General features: G+C 34.0%; 1 protein-coding gene and 1 pseudogene across 1 annotated transcript; one reads left to right on the top strand and one right to left on the bottom strand.

Annotated features, from left to right (window-relative positions):
• Window positions 1–13,419: 13,419 nt before the first annotated feature.
• On the bottom strand, window positions 13,420–15,397 carry LOC124834563 (cationic peroxidase 1-like). The gene is made up of 4 exons (XM_047309272.2): window positions 15,141–15,397; window positions 14,752–14,943; window positions 14,127–14,292; window positions 13,420–14,034 (listed from the first exon to the last, which is right to left on the bottom strand). The coding sequence occupies exons 1-4, from the start codon at window positions 15,351–15,353 to the stop codon at window positions 13,649–13,651; spliced, it is 957 nt and encodes a 318-aa protein (XP_047165228.1). The 5' UTR covers window positions 15,354–15,397; the 3' UTR covers window positions 13,420–13,648.
• A 1,521-nt stretch (window positions 15,398–16,918) lies between these two features.
• Window positions 16,919–21,400, top strand: LOC148190936 (uncharacterized; annotated as a pseudogene).
• Window positions 21,401–24,531: the final 3,131 nt, after the last annotated feature.

Genomic DNA, 24,531 nt, shown 5'->3' with positions numbered 1-24,531 from the left:
TTCATATTAATTTTTCGTAATACAAACACAATGATCTTATTTACAAGTCCTAATTAATCAAGAAACCATATGAATGTCTAGGCCGTGAGTCTCTAGGGAAACGATACTTGGTCTTACCAGTTATTATTACTTGATACGATTCGGTACACTTGTCGGAGTGTTAACAATATGAGTAAAGTGTACCTGGCTTTTGGCCTTAGCATTGTATTTATAGGTGACCTCATGAGTCAAATAAAAACAACCTTACTTGGAAATCCGGTTAGTTACTCATAAATATCTTAATCGCTTATCACATCTTTAATCAGATCTTCAATCAGATATTCTTGATTATTTCTTTGATGATTTTAATTTATGTTGGGCCTTTGGCCCAGTAACAACTAAAACTTTGGTCCAAATACCATTTGAAGCAGCTGACTAGCGTTGTAGGCCCAATTACAGCCCAATGCCTTCGAAAATCATTTGACCAGGTTGACCAATGACAGATAGACCGATCGGTCATATTTAATGATCGTTCGGTCAATATGTCATACAACTATACACATTTATTGTAGTATATTCAAATCATAATAACGTTATTTTGTTATTCATTTGTTATTATATGCAATTAATTTTTCAATGTCACTATCATCTTTTAAGTTACTTGATTTCAGGAAATTATAACTGTAGTTGGGCATACTTTCACTATAGATTGGTGGATGCTTCGTAATCTCTTTCATTCTTATGCTTGAATGTCAACTATGAAGCTTTACTTTGTTACTAATCAGTCATTGATCACTAGTGGAAAAATCACATTTTATGATGTACAAAAATGATCTATTATGACATAATTACTGGAGACATAGTTATGGACGTTATAGTAAGTCAACGCATTTTATAACGTAGCAAAAATAACGTCATAATAGCTTGAACATATTATGACGTAGTTTCTAAAATCAGTCATAATATGCACAATGTATTATATGTAAATACTTTTACCAATCATAATAAGTTGAATGTATTATGACGTACAATTTTTCACCCATCATAATAAATGGTTTTCAGATAATAATAAGTTGAATGTATTATGACATGTAATTTTTCACCTATCATAATAAATGGTTTTCAGAATCAACATATTATGACGTGTGAGACCCTAGATAATTAACGTTGCAAATATATGTCAAATCAAAATCAATGCACATCACGTCAATGGTTCAGAGTCATTAAAAACGCACTTCGCACCACATGCACGAGCGCCACCTGTCACGCTAGAAGTTTCGGAAGTCAGTAGTGGGGTACAGGTGTCAGCAGGGGAGACGTTCGTCCATTTTGACTTGGATTGAACAAAACTGAGTTTTTGGAAAATCTCTCCCTCTCACCTGCACGCACTCATCTTCTTCCTCAGAACTCAACCCTTCATTTTCTCTACCTTCTCTCTAGAACCAGTCCACCTTCTCTCTACTGTAAACTCATCACTTTCTTCTCCGATCACGTTTCAGAACCGTGAGGACGTTCCCTGAGACGTGGGCGTTATTTTGGACCGAACAGAGTTAGAATTTAAGCTGGTAAGTTCTCATCTCTGATTCGCTCATCCATTAGGGTTCATATGAAACCAAGTTCTGGGTTCATGCATGGGTTATATCTGAGATATTTGATTTTTGGTATTTAGATTTAGTGGAAGTTGTTAAGGGAACCTTGGAGTAGAACGTTGTAAGAGAACAAACCAATCCTTTGCATTAGGGCAAGTTGCGTACGAATCCGGGTAAGGGAAGCTTATATATTTAATTTATACTTGTATGATTGTATGAAGGCATGATATGGGTTGTTTGTATGAAATAAATGTGTATGTGCTGTTCTGGATCTGCATGAACGAACCCTGTTGTGCTGGATGAATATATTTTCTGTTGGTTGAAATGCATGTTGAATCGGATTCGTATGAAAGATGTATGACTATAGTATGATTGAATTTATTAATTTAATGAAATCTGTATAGTATGAGAATTAATCCTGGATATAAAAATCACGAAGTAAGAATCACATGAGAAATAGTGAGTTCACTTAGTTGAAAATTTGGATCTGATAAATTCCCTATGATAAATTACGATCGTCATCGAATGGTCTTACACCGTTCGGTTTCCCTGAAAAAGACTTAGAGTTGAATTCTTTCATTTGGGAAGGGTTCGGTTTGAGAACGAGCGTCCTCATTTGAAATACTATGTTTAAGCGTTCGGCTCAGCATAGAGTTGTCGTACGCCTTAAAATTTAATAATCCTAAAATAAGTAACGTTCGGTCTTATACCGAACGTTCGTCTTAAATAGCGCAAGGTCTTATACCAAGCGTCCTTCTAAATAGCGCTCGGTCTTGTACCCAGCGTTCGTCATGATTGATTCTTGGTCATCTACCTAGCGTTCGTTTTAATAAAGTGTTCGGTCTTAGATCGAACGCTCGTCCTATCTTTGATTCCTTAACGAACGTAAATAGCGTTCGTCCAAATACTTAATAAATGTATATTGTCGCGTTCGGTCATTGACTGGCAGTCAACCCCTTTTAAACAAAAGGTTCCCAATGTAGTTAAGTATTCTTCTTGATGTGTCTTCATCCAAGTGGAGTCAACCCGTCCTCTTGGTACTTAAAATATTCTGAAAAAGGGTCGTATTATTCTGGAGTCTTTCTGATTGTTAATGGGTTCTTCTAAATCTGGCTTTTCACGTTCGTCCTCGTCCTTCAGAGGGTTGAACGCTCGTCTTTTCATGGAAGTGGAACAAAGAATGAAATTATTATTAAGAGGAAGTGTTAAGATGTGCGAACCGTGTAAGAACTAAAATTATGAAATTTGATTTTGGACGAGCGTTCCAGGGAGGAACGTCTCATATATGTGGGATAATTTGATTGGTAAAGTATGACTGTGGCTATTGCTAATGCTGGCTTGGCCCATCCTGATATTCCGTGAGTGCTCGTTCTCAAGTAGAGAGGAGTAGTTCATGTGTGGGAATGGCAGGAGGTCCTTAGTCCATAAGTTAACATGGGCGACGTAAGAACGGACTAACCTCGAGTGGCAGCTGATTAGGTATATCCCGGCTACTACACCACTCGGGTGCGAGGACGCCTGTAACTACATGGTTCATACAGTCCGGACGGTCTGTCTAATATATCTATATATTGATCTATATTAAAGTTACATGTGTGTATGAATTGTGATGTTAAAAGGTATATGTGATGGTATGAATTAAATCATATAAGCTTACCCTGTGTATTTTTCCTTGTGTTGTCTACTGTCTATGTACGTTCGTCCTGTCTTGCAATGATCATCCGTGTGGATGTGAGCAGAAGGCGATGCCACTCTGGAAGACGTTATTGAAGAAGAGAATCTGGTCGAGGTGGAAGTAAAAGCCGAGCCTTAGAACGCTCGTTATGATAGGATTGTAAATGTTAGTTTTCATTTTGACGTTCGGTTAAATATTTTGTAAAACCGTTCGTTCTAGACTTTCCTTATTTCCGTTTCGTAAATGGTATTTTCTGTATATAAGTCGTTCGGCTTTGGAACCTTAATCCAGTTTTGTAAAGACTGCATTGTTTTATTGTTTTAATGTAATTAATTCTGATTATGGTAATTACTGTATTTTGGGATGTTACATGACGTACATTGTTTAGTACGTCATAATATATGTGTTTTTTTTAAAATAATTATTACAATTGACATCCAATGAATTTATAATCCTATTTTTGTATTATCATCTCATCCAATCAATTTATAATAATCAATATAGCTTCAAATGAACAAATTCAATGAAACTAAAAAAATAGAAATAATTTCGAACATTAAATTATCTAATAATATTTAATACATCATTTATACATGAAACTATATATTAAATCATACACTATTGAATTGTAGTCAAGTTTCTACTAACAATTAAAATAAAAGAAGTCCAGTTCCTTCTAATGTCTTCAATGTTTGCAACTTCTATGGGAGATGAATCATTAAAGATCTACAAATAAAATAATAGAGTTAAAACAAGTATAGAGAGGCTGCAAGTATCATTTCTTCTAAAAGCTCAATGAACCTTAAGTTTCACCATGATAAAATGATTGAATGAAATAACATATGAATTATGCAATGAAAATCACCTAAAAAAGTTTTATATGTTTAACTAAAATAAATGAATGAATAAACTGGGATAAAAACTCAAAAATTCGAAAATCACTTACCAAACCAAATTTGATAGCAAAGAGAACCAAAATAGCTTGTGACAACAATCAAGAACATGCAAAAGTTTGGGTTTGATGCAATGCAGCTCTAACCACGATCCTATATACCTAAGTATGTAAATTCAATGCTTAAACCTTATGAAATATGCTGAAAATGTAAATTCACAGATGAAACCACACTTGACAGCAACTAGTAAAATACCATTTGGCAGCTTTTGAATCAAGTGTAGATATAACTAGTAACTCCAGGGACATCACCAGAGAAAACTATACAAAGTTACCAAGAAACAAACTGATTAACTTCAAAGTTTTCAGTAGTAAAATGGTCATAACATCTCCAACAATGCATCTTACCAAAGCTAATCATAGTTATACTATTACTTGATCCAATGGGACCAGATTTTGATCAGTGATGCTTTAGTGTTAGGAAGTTCACGCCTCAGCTCTTTGATGTGATCTAACACTGGTAAAGGTATATGTTCTTTCTATTGTTTCATATTTGTGCTATATTTTGAGTTCCACTGCCTCATCATAACCAAAACGTAAACACAATGCAGAAGAATACTAACCAAACTAGCCCGCAAAGTTTGAATCGTAACAACAGGCTCAACCATTTCCCAATATACCTTGCTCCAAGCAGATTCTCTTTATTTAATTTCATTCTTAAGTGCCTTGGACAAGAAAATGAACACAAGATCTCAAAAATTAAACTATATTCCCTTTCGAAATAATTAATGAAAATAATACACAAAACTGCATTATAGGTCATATTCAGTAAAAAAATCAAATAAAAGAACTGAAGCATACAAAAAAATCTTCTCAGTAACTTATTTCTTTAAAGATGCCAAGAGAGTATGTTCAACGTCAAAACAATGCAACTTCTCATCTCCTTTGTTTTTCATTCTTACAAAGCATATCCCACATACAGTTATACTCTTCATACATTCCCAATCTCATATTAAGTGTACACACCTTTATTCACAATAATAGACAAGCATAATGACTCACCCAAAAACAATGGTAGCCGAAGAGTTAACCGGTGGAAGTGGAGGCTATCCCATGAGCAAATGGAAACACTACAAAGGAATGAACTATAAAGAATGAACAATCTCATATTAGCTCTCTTAGACATTTAAATAAACATTTTATGAGCAGAATTAACATATAATACTCTGAATTAAGACAAAACAAGCCAATAGAACTTCAACATTACATGAATTAGAGAAAAACAACAAAACAAAGACGTGAAACAGTGTCAACACAATAATGAATCAAATGAAAACACAACACAAAGGAGAAATACTTAGCTTTTGAAGCGCATGGAAGAACCGGAGCTCTGAATACCACCTGATGGAAGAGCCTCCAAGGAAGAGGACTGAACGCGCGATGCGAGCTGATTTAACGGTCCCTGAAGCTTCTCCGAGAATGAAACGCAGCGAAATAACGAGGAATTAGAGATTAAGAGAGATTCTACCAAAACCTAAGTGCGATAACCTTCGCACTAACCCTAGGCACAAATAGAAGAAAGAATTTGAAGGAGAACGAACCAAATCAGAGATAGGACTCACAAAAACCCTAAATAGAGTAGGAACCCTAATTTCGAACGAAGGAACCCTAGAAAAGGAGGAAACTCAAAATGAATCGATTAATTGGTTCAAAAACAAGATTGAACGGTGGAAAAGAGTTTTAAATCGAATGAAAAATTTTGAACGGAGCAAAAGAGGATTTAATCGGTAAAACTTGAAGAAAATGGTAAAAGGATGACGAAATCCTAGGAGGAGATGAAAATAATCGATGGAAGAGGAAATTTTTTGTTGAATAGGCTGAGGCAATGAAGAAATATGAAATAAGATGATGGATCTGTGAAGAGAAAGGAAGCTTACTATTGATGGTGAGCTCTCAAGAAGAAAATGCCATCGGGAAAGAAGAAAGCGAGAATGAAGAGAAATTAGGCGCGAACGTGAGAAAGCAGGTTAGAGAGACATATTATGACTGGTTTCTAAAAATCAATCATAATACACTAAAAGAAATTTTAACCTTATGATAGGTGTCTATAACTACGTAATAATAGGTTTTGAACTTATTTACAAGTTTTTCACCGCGTTTCATATTATGACCGGTGTTTATAACTACATAATAATATGTTTTAAGCTTATTACAAGTTTTTCACCGTGTTTTATATTATGACTGATGTACAATAGTACGTCATAGTATGTCTTACTTTCACTATATCAAAAAAAGTTTTTCATACCTGCTAAAAAAAGCTTTTTATATCGGTTTTTGAGTAGCTATAGATGCAGAGAGTATAAAAACTTTTCGTTCTTTTACAACGATTCTAGAACCGGTATAAAAGTTTAAATTTTTACATCGATTATTTCTGTAACAGGTATAAAAGTTTGATATTTACACCTGGTATTCCGGAATCAGGTATAAAAAAGTCGTCTCTCTTATTAAAAAACTCACTTTTATACCTACGGGTAACAGAACAAGTATAAAAAAACTCACTTTTATACCTGATGATGTTATAACCGTTGTGAAAAACTATGAAGAATAGCCTTCAGTAAAGAAAACATTCGTAGCACCCAAAGTTCAATACCTTGAACACTATATTAGTCACTAACCTCTCTAGTCTACTACTTTTAAGATAAGGTTTTTCTTTTCTAAAATAATTCACGTGTCCTCAACACAACCCAATGAACGATTAAACAAAAGCTTTTTGATGTGTGGAACTACAGATTACAATGCTAGATCTAAAAGAATATGTACACAATGATATAAGCGAAATTGATTGCCTTAACAAAAAATTACACAAAAGGCTTTCAGTCAGAAAAGAATTATCAGTATAAATCCTAATTCATAAAAATGTACTCACCCACGGCAGACCACCTGACGACGGCACACCACAGCAAGGGTTTCACCCACACAGCTTCAAACGCGACGAACAACTTCAAACGCGGACCAATAGCTTCACTCAACCACCTCGACAACTTCGATAATAGCAACGAACGAGAACAATTGCAGGGGAATGAAGAAAAATGGAGGAGAACGAAGGAGGGAGAAGGAAGGAGGGGCATGAAGAAGGAAGAATAAAGGAGGGAGATCAGGAGAGATGGAGAACGAAAAAGAAATTTCCCAGAGGAAGAAGAAGAGTTGTGGGAGGGAAAAGAAATGGAATATGTAAAAAATTCATACTGTTATCATTTTTAATGGTATAGATCAATAATTTATACATATTTTAAAGTTAAGAGGTATAAAATAAATGATTTTTCATACTTATTCTCGTTGTAACCGGTATAAAGCTATTTGTATTTTTTATAATCTTGTCACTACATCACTTTTTACACGGATTTCATTATTACCGGTGTGAAAAAATTTCACATATTTACAAAATTGCCATCACATCATTTTTTATAGTTGATAGATATAAAAAGTATATTTTTCACTTACGATTCTGCCACCAATCAACTTATTATGGTGGGTAAATTTTATCCGTCATAGAATGTACAAAATATTTAAAGCCTACTTTCTTATAATTAGGAAATTGGAAAAAAATGGATCAGTTGCATTTTCCTGTTAGGTTTTGGTTTGGGAGGGCTTTATGAAAATGTGCTCTATATTTTGTTAGGATTGGGGAAAATTCTTCTTGAAATTGAGAATAATTAGTTTTTGTTAGCAGTAACAAAAATCGTTACTTCTTGAAATTGTTATGGAGCCTACTTTATTGATGCTTTGTGCATAGAAAGAATTTCAAAAAATTAAAATTATTTAAAAGCAATTATATTTATCTATTTATTAAATTATTATATATATATATATATATATATATATATATTGGAGATAGATAATAACCAAATTTATTAAATGAAAAATTTTAATCTTTTAAACTTGTGAAAGTGGACCTTCTTTGTTGCACATCTCTTACAACACTCTGTAGTAGTTCCTTTTCAAGCAATCTCAGTTTTCATGCACATCTCTTTGTTGCACTTATCTACCCCAAGTCAAAATCATGTTGAACATTGTTATGATGACAATTGTGATTCTTATTCAGGTGGAAGTAGCGTTCCAAAGTGATTGGAGTATAAGACAAGAAAGGATTCTATAATTATTGATCTCTCTTCTGCTCCACCTTCCCCTCTCATTGGCTTCATTTTCTGCTTTGTTCTTGGTAAGTACCTTAACACAGATGTTGGTAGATTTCAAGTAATGATCACTATTGATGGCGAGGACGAAGGTAAAAGTACCAGTGTTCCAATTTACATAGATTATGCCTATGAGAAAACTGAATCAGATCACGTGTCTGTGATGTATGAAGAAAGATGTTCTACCTTCTTAAACAACAGAGCCGAAAACCAAACAAGGATTAAAATCCAGGTTACAGTGGAAGAAGCCCTGTCAAAAGTTTATGAATGGATTTGGCGTTAGCCTTATAAGCAGCTCAAAATATAAAAAATTTCATTCAGGAAATAGAATTGCGTGACTCAAAGTATCAATTCATTAAGCAAATGGAATTTGGTTGTGCTTCATGTTGATCTAGGTTTTCCTTCCTTTGATATCCCAAGTTTTTCTTCTTTTTTAATCTTAGGATGGAGATGTTAGGTAACTTTCTTGTTGTTTGGCTTTATCATATATGTGTGTGTAAAACCGTGTGATAGGTGTGGAGGAAGAGAAAAAGAATAGAAAGGAAGGAAGCCACCACCGTAGAGAAGAAGGAAGCCACGGTTTTGTGAGTAGAAAAAAGAGAGAAAGAGTATTAAGAGTGTTGTATGTTTGTGTGTTCTGGATAGTTTTCCAGGAAATTTGTTAAGTTCATTAATAAAGAGTGTATTTCTCAGATACTACAATGTGTACGAGGTATTAAGTTGAATTATTTATATTTTATATGCAAAAGACATTTTTTAATTTCAAGGACCGTGTTAGCATATATATATATATATATATATATATATATATATATATATATAACTAGACTTGATAATTTGGATTTGGTAGCAAAATAATTGTAACAACTAAATATGGTATCTGTTTGCAGTTGTGTGCAGCACTAGGATTGACATCTGATATGCAGGTAGCTGAATATGTTTTAACTTCTAAGCATTTAAAGTAAGAACAAAACTTATAAGTAATACTATAAGTGTCGTTTTCTCATCGTTCAAGAGGTTCAACGTGATGACATTTAATGAAATTCCAAATTTGATTCCAGAACAATATCTATGAGTCTGCATATGGAAAGAAGCATCATGACATCACAAATGGTACTTTGATTTCACTGCTAAAATTGTTATACTCATTCTCAGTTTCAAAAGGTCAACTAATAGGACACTTCAACTTTTGAAATTAAAATGATACCATGTTACAATATAAATGTGTGTCACTAGTACAATGAAGGGAAATGACACCGGTTGATTTCGCTTATACGCATCGGTTATGCAACCGAGGTATATCCAGACGAGGTAAAAAATATAACCTTTATGCCTCGGTTGTGAACCGAGTCAAAAAAATGTGTGCTTATGCCTCGGTTCACTTCACCCGAGGTAGTATGATGAGTGCTTATGCCTCGGTTTAAATCTAACCGAGGCAGTAAAGTGACTTTTTCTATTTCGTCATCATCAACAGTTATACAAAAGTTACAGCAGAAAATCGAAATTCATGTATGAACATATATACATCTTGAAATCCATCAACCTTTCCACCCAAAGTCTTGTTTTGTCTATGCATTTTCTTGGCAGTTTCATGGCCTTCTCATGGCCTCCAAAATCAAACCATCTCAACCAAGGAACATCATCTCCCACTGTGAACACCCCGAAAAGACGCATGAACTCCTTCACAGCCTTCACACATCTCCCTGCCTTCTCATCATCCACGGTTCCTAAACTAAAATATCGCTTTCCCAAAACCATTTGAAGAACAACGTTGAATATCAAATGAGAAAACAATTGATGGAACCCTGAACTTCTAACTCCACCAAGGCATAGCCACAATCGAAATCAGAGAACCCAGAGAATCAATCAAACAAAAAACACAATCGAAATCAGAGAATCGCAATCCGCCACGAACGCTTTCGTCTCCTGGTCGGCCTCGGCCACGGCGTCAACTGCCGCTGCGACGGCAAGCCTCGTTCCAGACGAAGCCTCCCTCTCGGCAACACGATCTGGAGCGGCTTGGCGACAGCGATCTGGAGCGGTGGAGGCAGGCAGCAACGACGGAGGGCTCGCCGATCTGGAGCGGCTTGACGACGGCGATCTGGAGCGGTGGATCTAGAGAGGCGGAGGCAGCGGCGGCGGACGCAGCAACGACGGAGGGCTCGCCGATCTGGAACGGCTTGGCGATGGCGATCTGGAGCTGTGGATCTAGAGCGGCGGAGGCAACAGCGGAGGCAACGGCGGAGGCAGCGGCGGAGGCAGCGGCGGAGGCAGCGGCGGAGGACGTACAGCGGCGGAGGAACGAGGGGAGTGAGAGCACGAGGGGAGTGAGAGCACGAGCGGAGTGAGTAGGAAGAAGAGAAGAAGAATGGGAGACCAGACAGAGAGAAGAAGTGAAAATGAAATGTGAGAACCGAGACCACGGACAGAGAGAAGAAGTGAAAATGAAGAGTCAACGTGAGAACCGAGTTAGGTGGCAAGAGTTGTATGCCTCGGTTAGTCTAAAACCGAGTTAGTAGTGCGCATTAGGCATCGGTTGCTGGGCAAACCGAGTTAGTAGTTCTTGTCAGACCCAACAGTTGTCAGCGGAGCAGGTTTGGACATAGTTTTATGCCTCGGTTTTATGTAGAACCGAGTTAGTAGCATGCTTTAGGCACCGGTTATAGGACAACCGAAGCATATATTTAAGCTATTATTACAACTCTGCCACCGCACTATTATACGCTTCGGGTTCGCTTAAACCGAAGCGTATACTGTGCTTTCTTATCCCATTTTTTTACTAGTGTGTGCAGGGAAACTCTCAGAAAAGAAAACAATATTTGGAAGTTCCAAGAGGTTTCTGGAATCAGCTACTGAATGATTTGGAAGGGAAGACATTGGCTTCCAATGATAATATTTGGAAGGTTTAATCCTTTACTACATCCCTATTTATGTACGAATGTCTCAATTGGGTCCTCGTTTTTTAAAGTATATCAAAATGGTCCTTAATTTTGAAAATTGATATCAATTGAGTCCTTTCCGTTAAGTTGGGTGGACGGCGTTAAAAAAATTGATGAGTGGATGCTGAGATGACGAACGGACGCTCGTCCACCAGCGAACGAACGCTCGTCCATTAGCGAACGAACGCTCGTCGACCACCGAACGAACGGTCGTCCAGTGTAGAACGAACTGTCGTCCAGCAGTAATAGGTCGACGAGCGTTCGTTCTCTGGTGGACGAGCGTTCGTTCTCTGGTGGACGAGCGTTCGTTCGCTGGTGGACGAGCGTTCGTTCGTCATCTCAGCATCCACTCATCAATTTTTTTAACGCCGTCCAGCCAACTTAACGGAAAGGACTCAATTGATATCAATTTTCAAAATTAAGGATCATTTTGATACACTTTAAAAAACAAGGACCCAATTGAGACATTCGTACATAAATAGAAATGTAGTAAAGGATTAAACCTATTTGGAAATATGTTGAGGCAGCGAAAGAAGTTAGCAGTTCTGAATATGAGTACGGCACTGCTTGGGATAAACAGGTAAGGTTTTGAAAAGACTAGTCTTAACTAAAGATATTTATTAGATGTAATTGAATAAGATGATTTTATTTGATGAAATCTCAAGTGAATTTTATAAAATTAAATTAAATTTAAAATTTACTTTTTAACATAATATTAAATTAGAATATGATATTTCTTGTTTGATGAAAAATAAATTATTTATCAAAACAAGAAAAAATAGCTAATTTGTTGTTGAAAAAATTTACATTTTGTTATGGGTGTTAATTTTAGGTGGGTTGGATGTATGGATCAACATCAGAAGATGCACAGGGCTGAAAATTCACACAAGAATGGAGATCCTAAACGTGTTTGCTAGAACTTATACCCTTTATGGTAATATGAACATTTTATAACTAAAATCTTAAGACATTAATATTATGAGTTGACTTAAATTATTCATTGTGTAGATATTTGATTACACGTTTCTAATGGGGCAACATGTTATAAAAGATGTTCGGGAGCAGTGAACTGCATTTCTTTTAATCATTTGTAAATAATTAGATGTTTCAATATTACTTTTTGAGTTTATAAACTATTTTATGTTTAACTAAGTTAAGTAATTATATTAGATAAATTTATTTATGAACTTTGTTGGATAAATATTACATTTTTGATGTGTTAACAGAAACAATATTGATTATTTTGTTTGTTATTGATTATTTAGACTGTATTGTGTATAGGATTGAATTTTATGCTGGTTTGGATATAGATAGTAGCACTTACAAATCTAAACTAAAAAAAAACGTCACTTTGTACACCAGTTATAACATAACCAGGTATGGAAGTGAGACTCTTCTATGTCTGTGTCCAGCACCAACAGGTATAAAAAATCAGGAATAGAAAATCAGATTTTTATACCTATTATAGGTGGAACCGGTGTAAAAGTTAATTTTTTATACCTATTTTAGAACATGTGTAAAAATGGTAAACTTTCTATACCTCATTCTTTTATACTGACTCGAAAATTGATATAAAAGCTTTTTGTAACAGGTATAAAAACCGTTTTTGCACTAGTGTTACTAAATGATCCCTTATTATCATGACAAAATTCTAAAACTTACCATGAAATCAAATTTCGAGAGAACTTTTTTTTTTTGTCATTATTTTGTTATTGTCGATCATCATTTTAGTTTTCCCGCCAGTATATGTAATATGAATATTACTACATACTTTTATTTTGAATTTACATCAATATCTATTAAAAAAATGTTCAACCGATATTATATACGACTAGAATCCAACGTATAGATTAGTCGAATTTTCATGAAAAAATATATATAAAAATATTGAGTTTGGATTTCATTCTTGTTATATATAACTTTGATTTGAGGCTTTGTGAACAATACTATTTATTTATCCATATATTGATGTCATTATTTACCACAAAAATTAAACACTGACGTATTTTCTTAAACAAAATCAAAACTTCACTTTAATATAGCCTAAAACACAACACTGTGCTGATTAATTAGAATAGTAAAATTACTTTAAATATGTTAAATATTGTCTATTATATGAAGTAATTAACCATTACGAGACTTTAATAAGTAATTGACCATTAGACGTCTTTGACTAAATTAGGTATAAATAGTTATGCAAAGGATTTTCAATCACAACTGTTTACAAATAAAAATATCATTTTAATCTGATTTTCATAAACCTAATTATTTATACAAATAAATTTTACTTCAAGTAATATAGGTAAAAAAAAAAAAGATACATTAAAATAATATATTTTATTAATAATGAACTGCCATGGAAAAAACATTTTCTGATAAACTCAGTTAACTTTGCTGCACTGTGTTCTGATTTGGCCACGGGTGCCAGTAAGAGGACCAAAGTTTCCCATCTTGATCGCTGTGTTAGCAAAATCTCTTCTGAAGAGTAAAGCGTTGGATGCATAAAATTCAACTATTGAATCGGTGGAACCACCATTATAGAGCTCTTGATCAGAGTGTAAGAGACCCTTTTTCACCAGCAAATTCTTGTAATAAGCATTGTCAAATTGGTGTGGAGTGGAACGATCTAAAGGAGCTAAGTTATCATCACCACCTACGAAGGGACACTTTTCTTGCAATGATCTTGCATACGAGGGATCAATATTGCTTTCGTTATAAATCCTTGTTCTGAAGAATAAGCATCTGATGAAGCCTACGGTGTGAACACCTGAACAAGAAGTTCCATTTGTGTATATCTAATCAGATGCATAGCCCTAGAGTATAGAAAAAATAACGTTTCGAATGCATTAAGTAATTAACCTGTAAAAGCAACCATTTCTTTGGCTGTGAAATTCTTTTTGCCGAATGTAGCAAGAAGTTGAGAAAGATTCATAAAGGGAGAAGGTAAATCTGTTGAAACAGCACTTATATTAGAAGTTGTTGAGTCTCTTCTATCCAATCGAACGTTCCAACTTGGTCCACCTTGCTGGGAATCATCGTGTCTCATCCATCAAAAAACATGCACATCATGTATATATAGATGAAGTCTTAAATGTTTAAACTATACTTATAAGATTATATAACTATATATACAATTTTATCCAAAATTATATGTACATAATATGTCTTTTAACATCAAAATATTTGACTGTCAGACTAAAAACGGTTAAGAAGTATTTTCAGAAAGTATGTTACTGAAAGGAGTAACCCTCATCTGTATACTTATCATTCTGTTACTCGTAACTTTGTGACAGATAGAAGTATGTTATCTTTAATAAAAAATCTTAAAACAATAGTTTTGTTTATCTTCTTTTCTATTATTGAAAATTTAATACTCAGTAAATATGAAAAAATAGAGCATGTAGTCAATATGGAAGAACCTTCTAATTCAACTAATAATAATCTGACTAGTTTTTTTCTTCTTTTGAATGAATTGAATACTTACAGCAACAACAGAATCTCTTGCAGCAACAGCTACAATGTCAGCGCAAGAAACAACACCAGGGCACAGTTTTTCCAGTCTACCCTTTATCTTCTCTATGATATCCGTGCCATTTGTAGAACCAGCATCGGGAACAGCACTTTGTTCGCCCGTGAAATTTTGTGTGTCTTTTAGCAGAATTGATGCATCGCATCCCTACATAACATGTCAGCCAAGAAAAGCAGAAAAAATCAAACATAAAGTTTTCCACAAATCAATCTTTTTCTTTTCTTCTGTTATTTAACTTTTGAGTAAATTATACAGCTTAGAAGTATATATTGTATGCAGAAAATGCATATTTGTATGCACTGTTCGTAAGTAAGGCGTTAAAGTTGAGGAAAATGAAGACTTGCTTGAACAAAGCAATCAGTGAAATGAAGACTGAAGAAGGCTAAACCCATGGTAGGTTCCTTCCTCAAAGCAGTGGTTACTTCTTCCCTAATGATTTGAAGTGCCAGGGGACATTGTAAATTATAAAAGTCTGGGCGTAACTTATTAGCAGAACCACCAGAAGCTGCCCCAATAAGGCATAAAAGCAAACAAATCGACAGTTTAATTGCAGCCATGGTTATAGGAGATTCTTTAGATAGTGTAGACAAGAGTTCGAGAACACACACGTACATGGTTAACAGAAAAATACATAGCACCTTTATATAGATAGATGCTTATTTTGGATATTGTATGTTAGTTTTTAATTTTTGAAAATGTCAACTAACACTTTTTTTAAATATATTTTAACATATTTCTACGCTTATTTGATATATTATTTTTCATCTTTTTATTATAAAAATTATGTAAAGTGAGTGTAGACAATTCAATCTATCGTTACCCTTTTTTTCTTTGGGTTCATCGAAATATTTTAAATGTAAAAATGGAAACTTAAAGGATAATTAATTTTAATTGATCATTAATTTTTATGAGGTATAGTCAACCTCTTTTGTCCTGTTCTCTGCTCTCAAAATTCTAAGTTTTTCGTTCTGGATTACCTCTTTTTTTTTCATTCTCGTCTGTCAAAATTCTGACCTCTCCTTTTTTTTATGCATTTTCTCTATCCCACTGCTTCAATGAAAACTTTAACATCCTTTTTCTTATCCTGGTCCAACCTACTCCATCCTCATTCTTCTATTTTTATTAACTCAAGCACTTTTTTTTGCCAACCTCTCCAATCACACTGTCCCCTCTCAAAATTCAACTCTCTTTTTTACAGTTTTAAGATTTTTATTTTATCAAAATAATAAGATTTGTTGTGGGAAAATAATCTGTTGTGACAAAATAGCGAAACTTAAGTGTATGTGAGGGTAAAATAACTTTATTTTAATAATACATGGTCAAAAGTTTTTTATGTTGTTAGAAAGATAGGAGAATGATCACAACTTATGTTTTTAAACCCTTTTAGCAAATTAAAAATAACCTATAATAGACATTGCAATGACGGTAGAAACTCTTTTTCTTACATTAAAAAGAGCTATATCTTGAAAAAATTATCGTAGCACTTGCTCGGAAATATTTTACGATGATGTTTTCTTTGCTGGTAATAATGAGAAATATATATTGATTATTGATTATAATGTATACCTAATCCGTATGCAAAATTACATATAACTAGGATTTTGATGCAGTGGATAAGGTTAAAAAACCACTCAAGGAAAGAAAAAAAATAATCCTACTTTCCTCTAGTATTATGATTTGAAACTAATAAAATTAAAAGGTAAACTCCTATATGGTATTTCACACCTAAAATGACATTGTTTATGTGTAGCTGAATTAATCAAAGAATGGAAAACAACAATACAACCAAAAATATCAAAATATGTAACAGAAAACAAATTTGTAAGAATTTATGAGGAGTAACACAATAATCAACACCAATACTTTTAATGTGGAAAAATCTTCTTAACATGAAAAATAAAAACTCATGAATACAAACTAGTCTATCAAGCTTTCATTAAGGTCAGATATGAGTACAAGATATTCAAATGAAAAACACAAACAAGTGTCTATAATCAGGGAATTCAATTTCGCTTTTGCTCTTCAATGAATGCTTTGATGGCATGCATGCGGTGGAGCTTGGATGGAGTGCGACCTCCGACGAGGTGTAGGGACATGCTAGTAGTGAATGACTTGAGCTGCAATGACTGGTTCAGATGGATCTGGTGCTGCTTGGGTGGTGAAGGTGCTACAATGCTGATTGTGATTTGGGAGAAGATGGTAATGATGTGGCAGATTATGATTAAGCAGATTTGTGACTGAATGATAGTGATACGTTGCAACTCCTGGATGGCCATATTCTGAATGCTAGGATGATGACTCGTGGCATGCTCTTGTTAGACAAATTTTTGAACACGTGGTAGCTTCTAATTAAGGTTGATTTTTCTATGGCCCATTAATAAGGGAGTGTATAAGTAAACTAGGCGGTGCAGGTTATATTTTTCTGAAATTTGCTATTTGGGACTTTATCTTTAGTAAGTTATCAATTTATTTTCAATTTTTAAATGAGCTTAAACTTACCTTTAACAATATAAAAAAACATTAGAATATTCAAAGTAAATATTTTATGTAACTAAAAAACTATTTTTATACGTTTTTATTTCACATGCTCAATAAATCTAATTATCATAAATATTAATTAAATAATCTTTTGAGCATAAAAAAATTTATTTTCAAGATTAAAGGTGAAATAAGAGTATAAATATACACTCATGAGTCTTATTAGCAATGTTATTATAAATATTATTTTTTACATATTGTCCAATAAAACCACAAACTTATTGGTGTTTAAACTCAATTTTTATCATTCATAGAATCATTTTTGTATAACAAACACGAAAAAATACAATTTTTTACAAACAATAAATATCTCATCTTGATTTTTGTGTAACCAAGATAAAAAGATGCAAATTCTTACAAATAATAAGTACCATTTAAAGCAATATTTTTGTATTTTCCTTCATCGTTCAAACAAATAAATATAGTACCAAATCAAGAGCTCTAATGTCAACTAGTGAAATATAGCATTAATATGCACTCATGAGTCTCACTAGCAATGTTATTATAAATATTATTTTCTACATATTGTCTTATAAAACCACAAACTTGTTGGTGTGTAAACTCATTTTTTTATCATACATAGAATCTGATTTTTGTAGAACAGACGAAAAGATGCAAATTTTTTATAAACAATAAGTATCTCATCTTTACTTTTGTATAACCAAGATGAAAAGATGAAAATTCTTACAAATAATAAGTACCATTTAAAGCAATCACTTTTGTATTTTCTTTCATCCTTCAAACAAATAAATATAGTTCCAAATCAAGAGCACTAATCTGACCTGATGAAAATAACACAACAAAAAATACCAAAATATACAGTGATTATAATTCACTAAACTTGTAAAAATCGATAAAGAACAATACCAATAGAAAATTGTAACAATACTTGTGAGAATAAGTTGCTTCGAACCCATTATAATCCCAAAATGTGATAGTTTTTCATGTTCCCAATTTTCCTATTAAATTTCCATCATTTTCTTTTCTAAATTCCTCCTCCATCATGAATCATACTTTGACTCCTTCCCTTTCCTTGAGTTTTTGTAATTCCCATACTTTGATTCAAGGACATCTACCTTTTAACTATCCTTCATATCCACTTCGCCGATAGTGCACCATTGAAACATTAGAACAAGGGAGAGTATGACCCTATATTTATAATATCTTTTAGCTGGTCTCTATGTTCTTTTCTGGTTTCTTGTTTGTTGTTTATTTTTTTCCTCTGTTCCAAACCATTTTTTTTAAAAGAGTAGGAACACCCAAAGTATTCCATTCTGATTTTCCAATAAAAAAAACATACCTAGAAGCTCGTTTGCTACTCACTATGCTATATCAAGTGCTCCAATTACATACATGTTAAGAAGTGAACTTTAAGCCTAACTCAACTCCACAAAACCGATTTTTAAGATAAGATTTGCATCTACTTATAAATTATAAATTGGTATTAGTACAACCAAGGGATATTGTCTCGGTTGTTTTGGATTTATGACCGCGGCTACAAAATCGAGGTATATTCAAGCGAGGTAAAAAGTTCGGACTTTTGGCCTCGGTTCAAAATACCCGAAGTAGTAAAGCAAAAAAAGAAAATAGGTCTATTGGCTCGGTAATATGAAGTTTAAAAAAATATTTGCATTGCCAAACTTAAAAAGACTTTCACTTTCACTACGTTAACTAATCTATACGCTATTTTCTATTTTTATGACTTTTTTGGTTTTTTTTAAACTTTGCAAAACGAAAACATCATAAACTTAAAACGACACTAACCTTGAAGGTTGAAGGTTGAAGGCGGCTTCTATGCTGAAACAAAACGAAATAAACATCCAAAAAGCACTTGTGCACAAAATTAATCGGTAAAAATAAAAGACAATGGTAGATAAACATTTAATCAACGAAAAACAAAAGAAAAAATGAAAGAAATGGAAGATGATGGTCTGGAAGGCATGGAGAGAGAGCAATGACGTATAGGAGATACAAATGTTTCAAATGTGCAAGAAACTCTGTTTGCGAAATTTAACCCTAAAAACATGTTATTATCTCAGTTATAATATTAACCAAAATGATAAGACTCTATGGCCTCAGTTCTTTTAAGAACCGCTACCTAAAACCTCTTAAAAAAAACAAAATTCAATTATTTTATGCCTCTATGGCTTGAAGGGTCATAAAGCATGTCCTGAAGAAAACACTCTAGCTCATCAATTAAAACACGGAAGGAAGAAAGTGTATATGCGCCGCCATCGGCAATTTTTACAATCTAATAATCCATATCGAAGGTTAAAGAAAGCATTCAATGGAGAACAAGAGAAAGACAATGCACCCATTGCACTTACTGGACTTGAAGTTCTTGAAAAAGTTAATAAATTACATCACGTATTTGGGAAAACGTCCAAGAAGTCTTCTGTAACGACCCCTTGGAAGAAGAAATCAATATTCTTTGATCTTCCATATTGGTCAAAGTTAGATGTTAGACATTGCATAGATGTCATGCATGTAGAGAAGAATGTTTGTGATAGTTTGATTGGTACACTACTAAACATCCAGGGAAAAACAAAAGATAGAGTGAAGGCGCGTTTGGATTTGGTTGACATGAAGATCTGAGAAGAGTTGACACCAAGAGAGATTGGTAAACGTACTTATTTGCCCCCTGCATGTTACACAATGTCCAGACAAGAGAAGATAAGTTTTTGTCTTTGTTTAAAGAGTATCAAGGTATACCACAAGGATACTCTTCAAATATCAAGAGCTTAGTGTCAATTCATGACTTAAAGCTTGTTGGACTCAAGTCTCACGATTGTCACGTCTTAATGCAACAATTGTTACCGGTGGCAATTCGTGGAATTTTGCCCAAAAAAGTTAGGCAGGCCATAACTAGATTGTGCTCATTTTTCTCGTCAATTTGTAGTAAAGTCATCGATCCTACAAAGTTAGCTGAACTTCAAAGCGACAATATCATCATCTTGTGTTAGCTAGAAATGTTTTTCCTTCCATCCTTTTTTGACATCATGGTGCATTTACTTGTTCATTTGGTCAGAGAAATAAAGTTGTGAGGACCAATATACTTAAGATGGATGTATCCTATTGAGCGTTATATGAAGATTTTGAAAGGGTACGTCAAAAATCAATATCTCCCAAAAGGTTCAATAATTGAAAGATATATTGCTGAAGAAAGTATCGAGTTTTGCTCTGATTATATGACTAAAGCAAATCCGATAGGAGTCCCTCGGACATCATGGTTGAATAAATGTTCTAAATGTAAAAGCATACGAGGTATGAATGTGGTGACGAAAGGTCGTGAAGAATTGATGCAAGCACATCTGGACATATTAAACAACACAGATGAAGTGATCCCGTTTTTGGAAGCACACAAAGCCATTGTAAAGGACAAGTATCCAAGACGATCAAAGAAATGGTAGTTGATGGAGAATAATAGAACATTCTTGTCTTGGTTCAAATCTGAAGTTTTGAAAGAATCACGGTCTTCTGAGACTTTGTTGTGGCTAGCAAATGGTTTAAAGTTTGATGTTGTATGTTTTACAAGCTATGAAATTAATAATTGCACATTCTATACAAAGACTTTGGATGATAAAAGCACAGTACAAAATAGTGGGGTTAGTCTAGAAGTTGAGTCGCTACAATTTTCCAAATCCAAAGATCAAAATCCTGTAATTTGATCAATGAGATATTATGGTAGAATAGAAGAGATATGGGAGGTTGATTACACTAAGTTTTCTGTTACACTCTTCAAATGTAAGTGGGTCGACAATAAGAGTAGTGTCAATATAGATGAATCTAGTATGACACTAGTTGATTTTCAAAGGTTGGTTATGGAGATGAACCGTTTATAATGACATATCAAGCAAGTCAGGTTTTTTATGTCAAAGATCCTACGTCTGACCATTGGTATGTCGCTCTTCAAGGAAAAAGACAAATTGAAGATAAAGAAGAGAATCTAAGTAATCTTCATATTGCTGACAACAATCCATTTAAAACGATAAATTTGGATGACGACCCTCTAATTGATGATATACAAGTAATTCGGGAAGATCACAATGAGAGAATATACATATGACCAATCCATATGATTATGTATGAATTTCATGTTTGTGTAAATATGTATGGCTTTTGTTAAATAATATATGTTATTTTATAAGTCTTTTATTAATCTTTCATCTTATTTATTTTGACAAATATATGGCTGAGCCACCTCATTCTTCAAGGGATGAAGTCCCCACCACTTCTAGACGGACGAGAGTAGCGACGAGGTTATGACAGCTAATACTTAGAAGAAATGTAGGTGAAAGGACACCTGTCATTATCGACGTGGTCACTAGAGTTGCATCTGGTCCAAATGCAGATGTATTTAGGTCTTACCTTGGAGTACTAGCACGTGATCGTATCTCTATACTTACTCAATCCTTTGACCATGTATCTGAGGCTAATCGAAATCTTATCTGCCAAGATCTATTGGTAAGTTACACAATATTGCTCCAAATTCTAGATTCATTATATTGATAAATTTGTATTGATATAAGGTTATTACTTTCTTTGTTGTAGATGACATTTGATATGCTAAATGTCGCGAGCCTAAGGAATAGGTGTTTATCTGCAATTGCAGAAAGATTTCGGGGGTTTAAGACAAAATTGACGTCCAAATATATATTTGGAGCAAAAAGTAATGAAACTCCATGTTTTAAATATTTTGCAATTGACGAAGAAACATGGCGTCAGTTTGTACAACTTAGGACATCCGAGACGTGGCAGGTAAGTGTAGGTAAAATCATTCAATTCATTATTCATAATTTTATATCATAATAATTATTTCATTTTTTCATAGGAAACAAGGTCAAAAGCATAGGGCATAAGTGCTCAGAATAAAAATCTACATCTATTGTCTCGTGGTGGATACAAAAGCTTGAGAAGAAAATAATGAAGCAAAAGTCAGATAGTAGATTTTCATTTTCTGAGGGTGGTGACCCTCCTCCTCCTCCTTCACCACCATCTCGGCACGAGAAGTGGAAGTTAGCCTGTTTAAGATCATCGAGCTCCTACACTTCCGACAGTGCCAGAGAGATATCTGAAAGAATTGTAAGATGTCATTTCTTATATTTTTACAACATTTTTGTTATATATATTACATAGATCTTTCAATTAATTATGAAGTTTTGTTGTGTTACAAGACTCCTTGGTTGAGTAGAGCTCCCAAGGTCAATTCACACAAGAAGGTCGTGAAGATATTCTTGCCACAACTATTGGACGACCTGAGCACCCACGACGGGTGCGTGCTGCTGAGACTGGCATAGGCATACGACGATTCTTTGGGTCATCCTAGCGTTCATCTTCATCCGGATTAACTAAAGAGTATGAACAAAAGCTAAAGGAGGAAATAAGAAAAGAGATTGACGCAGGAGATCACAAAGAAGGTCCGGGCATAGTTGTTTGATGAAGTTGGTAAAATGGTTGCGCGTCAGTTCCAACAGCGTTATGAGGATTATGGCAATCGTCCTCCGCCATCTCCTGTAGCGGAACATGTTGTGCCCCCTACTGGTAAACTTAATAATCATTTTTGTTTATTAATTTACTTTTTCTATAACCTAACATTTAATTTGACAAGTAGAAGCAGCAAAGGAAGTTACTCAACTGCCGATGCCCTAGGGGACGACATGGACGACACTTGTCCATGTCAGTTATATATTCTCTCTCCTATTTAGACCATGGTAGTAGCTCGTGGCACAATCTATGAGACAGCCATGAACCCCCGATAAACACTCCTATTATATACTTCTCAATTTTAATATTTACTTCTTATTGACGTCATAACATAACCATTTTTTTCATGTAACAATAGACAAGTCAAGAGAGAAGTCCTACACTGAAGAAGACTCATTTATCTGAGGATGACCCTCTTGCGATTCTACTACATTTGGAAGAGAAGCTCAGATCCCATTATACTTGCATCCGCAAGATGTTAGGGAGCTTACGTCGGGGAGAGAAGAAATTAATATTACACTCATTCAGTTGTGGATGATGTAAGTTTATAAGAACTTTTTTATATAATTCTTTTTTATCAAGTTACTTATATCAGATCATTTCTTAATTTCAGGTATATGTTTGATGTCAGTAACAAGAAGGGGTTCAATGATGTATATAGGTTCATTGAGCCCTCTATGACTCATGAAAGAAATAAATTTGATGATATTCAACACCACCTGCTTTGCAATGGGGAAGGAGATATATTTTTTCCCTTATATACTTAGGTAAGTGAAGTTTGTTAAGTTTAAAGTTTCATTTATTAATTTTGGTATGTGACAATTAAGTTATTACAAATTTCAAGCGTCATTGGCAGCTACTTGTGATCTCCATACCGAAGAACACTGTTGTCTGGTTTTGTTCATTGCACAAGTCTCCTCCTAACCCTCTTAACATGTAGTAGATTGGTAAGAAGCTCAATGTTTCAACTTTCTTTGTTATATAAATGTATGTTAAAGCAATTTTTTTTAATAGTTCTCTTGCAACACATATGTTGTTGTTTGGGTGATCTACTGCTACAGCTAAAAAGCTTGGATGTGTGAACCTTAATGTTTGGTATTTTAGTCCATACTTTGTTACATTTTGTACCATTCAAATGATGTTACTTGACATTTTATAATTATGATGATATATTGTAGTGTAATAGACAAACCGGGTCATATGAGTGTGGTTACTACATCATGTATTGGATGATGACTACTATTCGTGCACATTACACCAGTGGATGGAAAACAATAATATCTAGGTTTGAATTTTATTTTCTCTATAGTTTAGATTTCATATACACTAATTGAAATCATTGTGTTTTATGCAGAGATTCAATATGACTACTCCAATTCTAGAGAAGTCACTTAAACTCGAGAGGAAAACACTGACTAAATATGTAATTCAACTATATAATAGTATGTAGTAGATATTAGGATATAGTAAGTTCTAAGTTTATGGTTCTAAGTTGTTTTATGCTTTTGTACATTATTAGTTTAACTTTGTACATTGGATTGATTTATGCTTCAAAGTTGATTTATGATTACATTGGATTGATTTATACTTCTAAGAAGCTGATTTATGATTACACTGAATGTATTTATATTTTAATATAATTTTTATTCAAAATATATGCTTTTGCATTGTTCTGAACTATTCTGACTATGAAGTTATATGCAAGTTTGGGAA

Source organism: Vigna umbellata, chromosome 11 (assembly GCF_029865625.1).
Source record: "Vigna umbellata cultivar VRB3 chromosome 11, Vumbellata_1.0, whole genome shotgun sequence".
NCBI classification, from domain to species: Eukaryota; Viridiplantae; Streptophyta; class Magnoliopsida; order Fabales; family Fabaceae; genus Vigna; species Vigna umbellata.
This window is presented reverse-complemented; position numbering and strand designations above follow the sequence as displayed.

Coding starts and splice junctions, on each gene's coding strand:
- LOC124834563 (XM_047309272.2), bottom strand. CDS start 15,353: ATGGCTGCAATTAAACTGTCGATTTGTTTGCTTTTATGCCTTATTGGG. Junction 14,293..14,751: donor CAAGAGATTCTGTTGTTGCT/GTAAGTATTCAA, acceptor GATGATTCCCAG/CAAGGTGGACCAAGTTGGAA. Junction 14,035..14,126: donor AGAAATGGTTGCTTTTACAG/GTTAATTACTTA, acceptor CTTCTTGTTCAG/GTGTTCACACCGTAGGCTTC.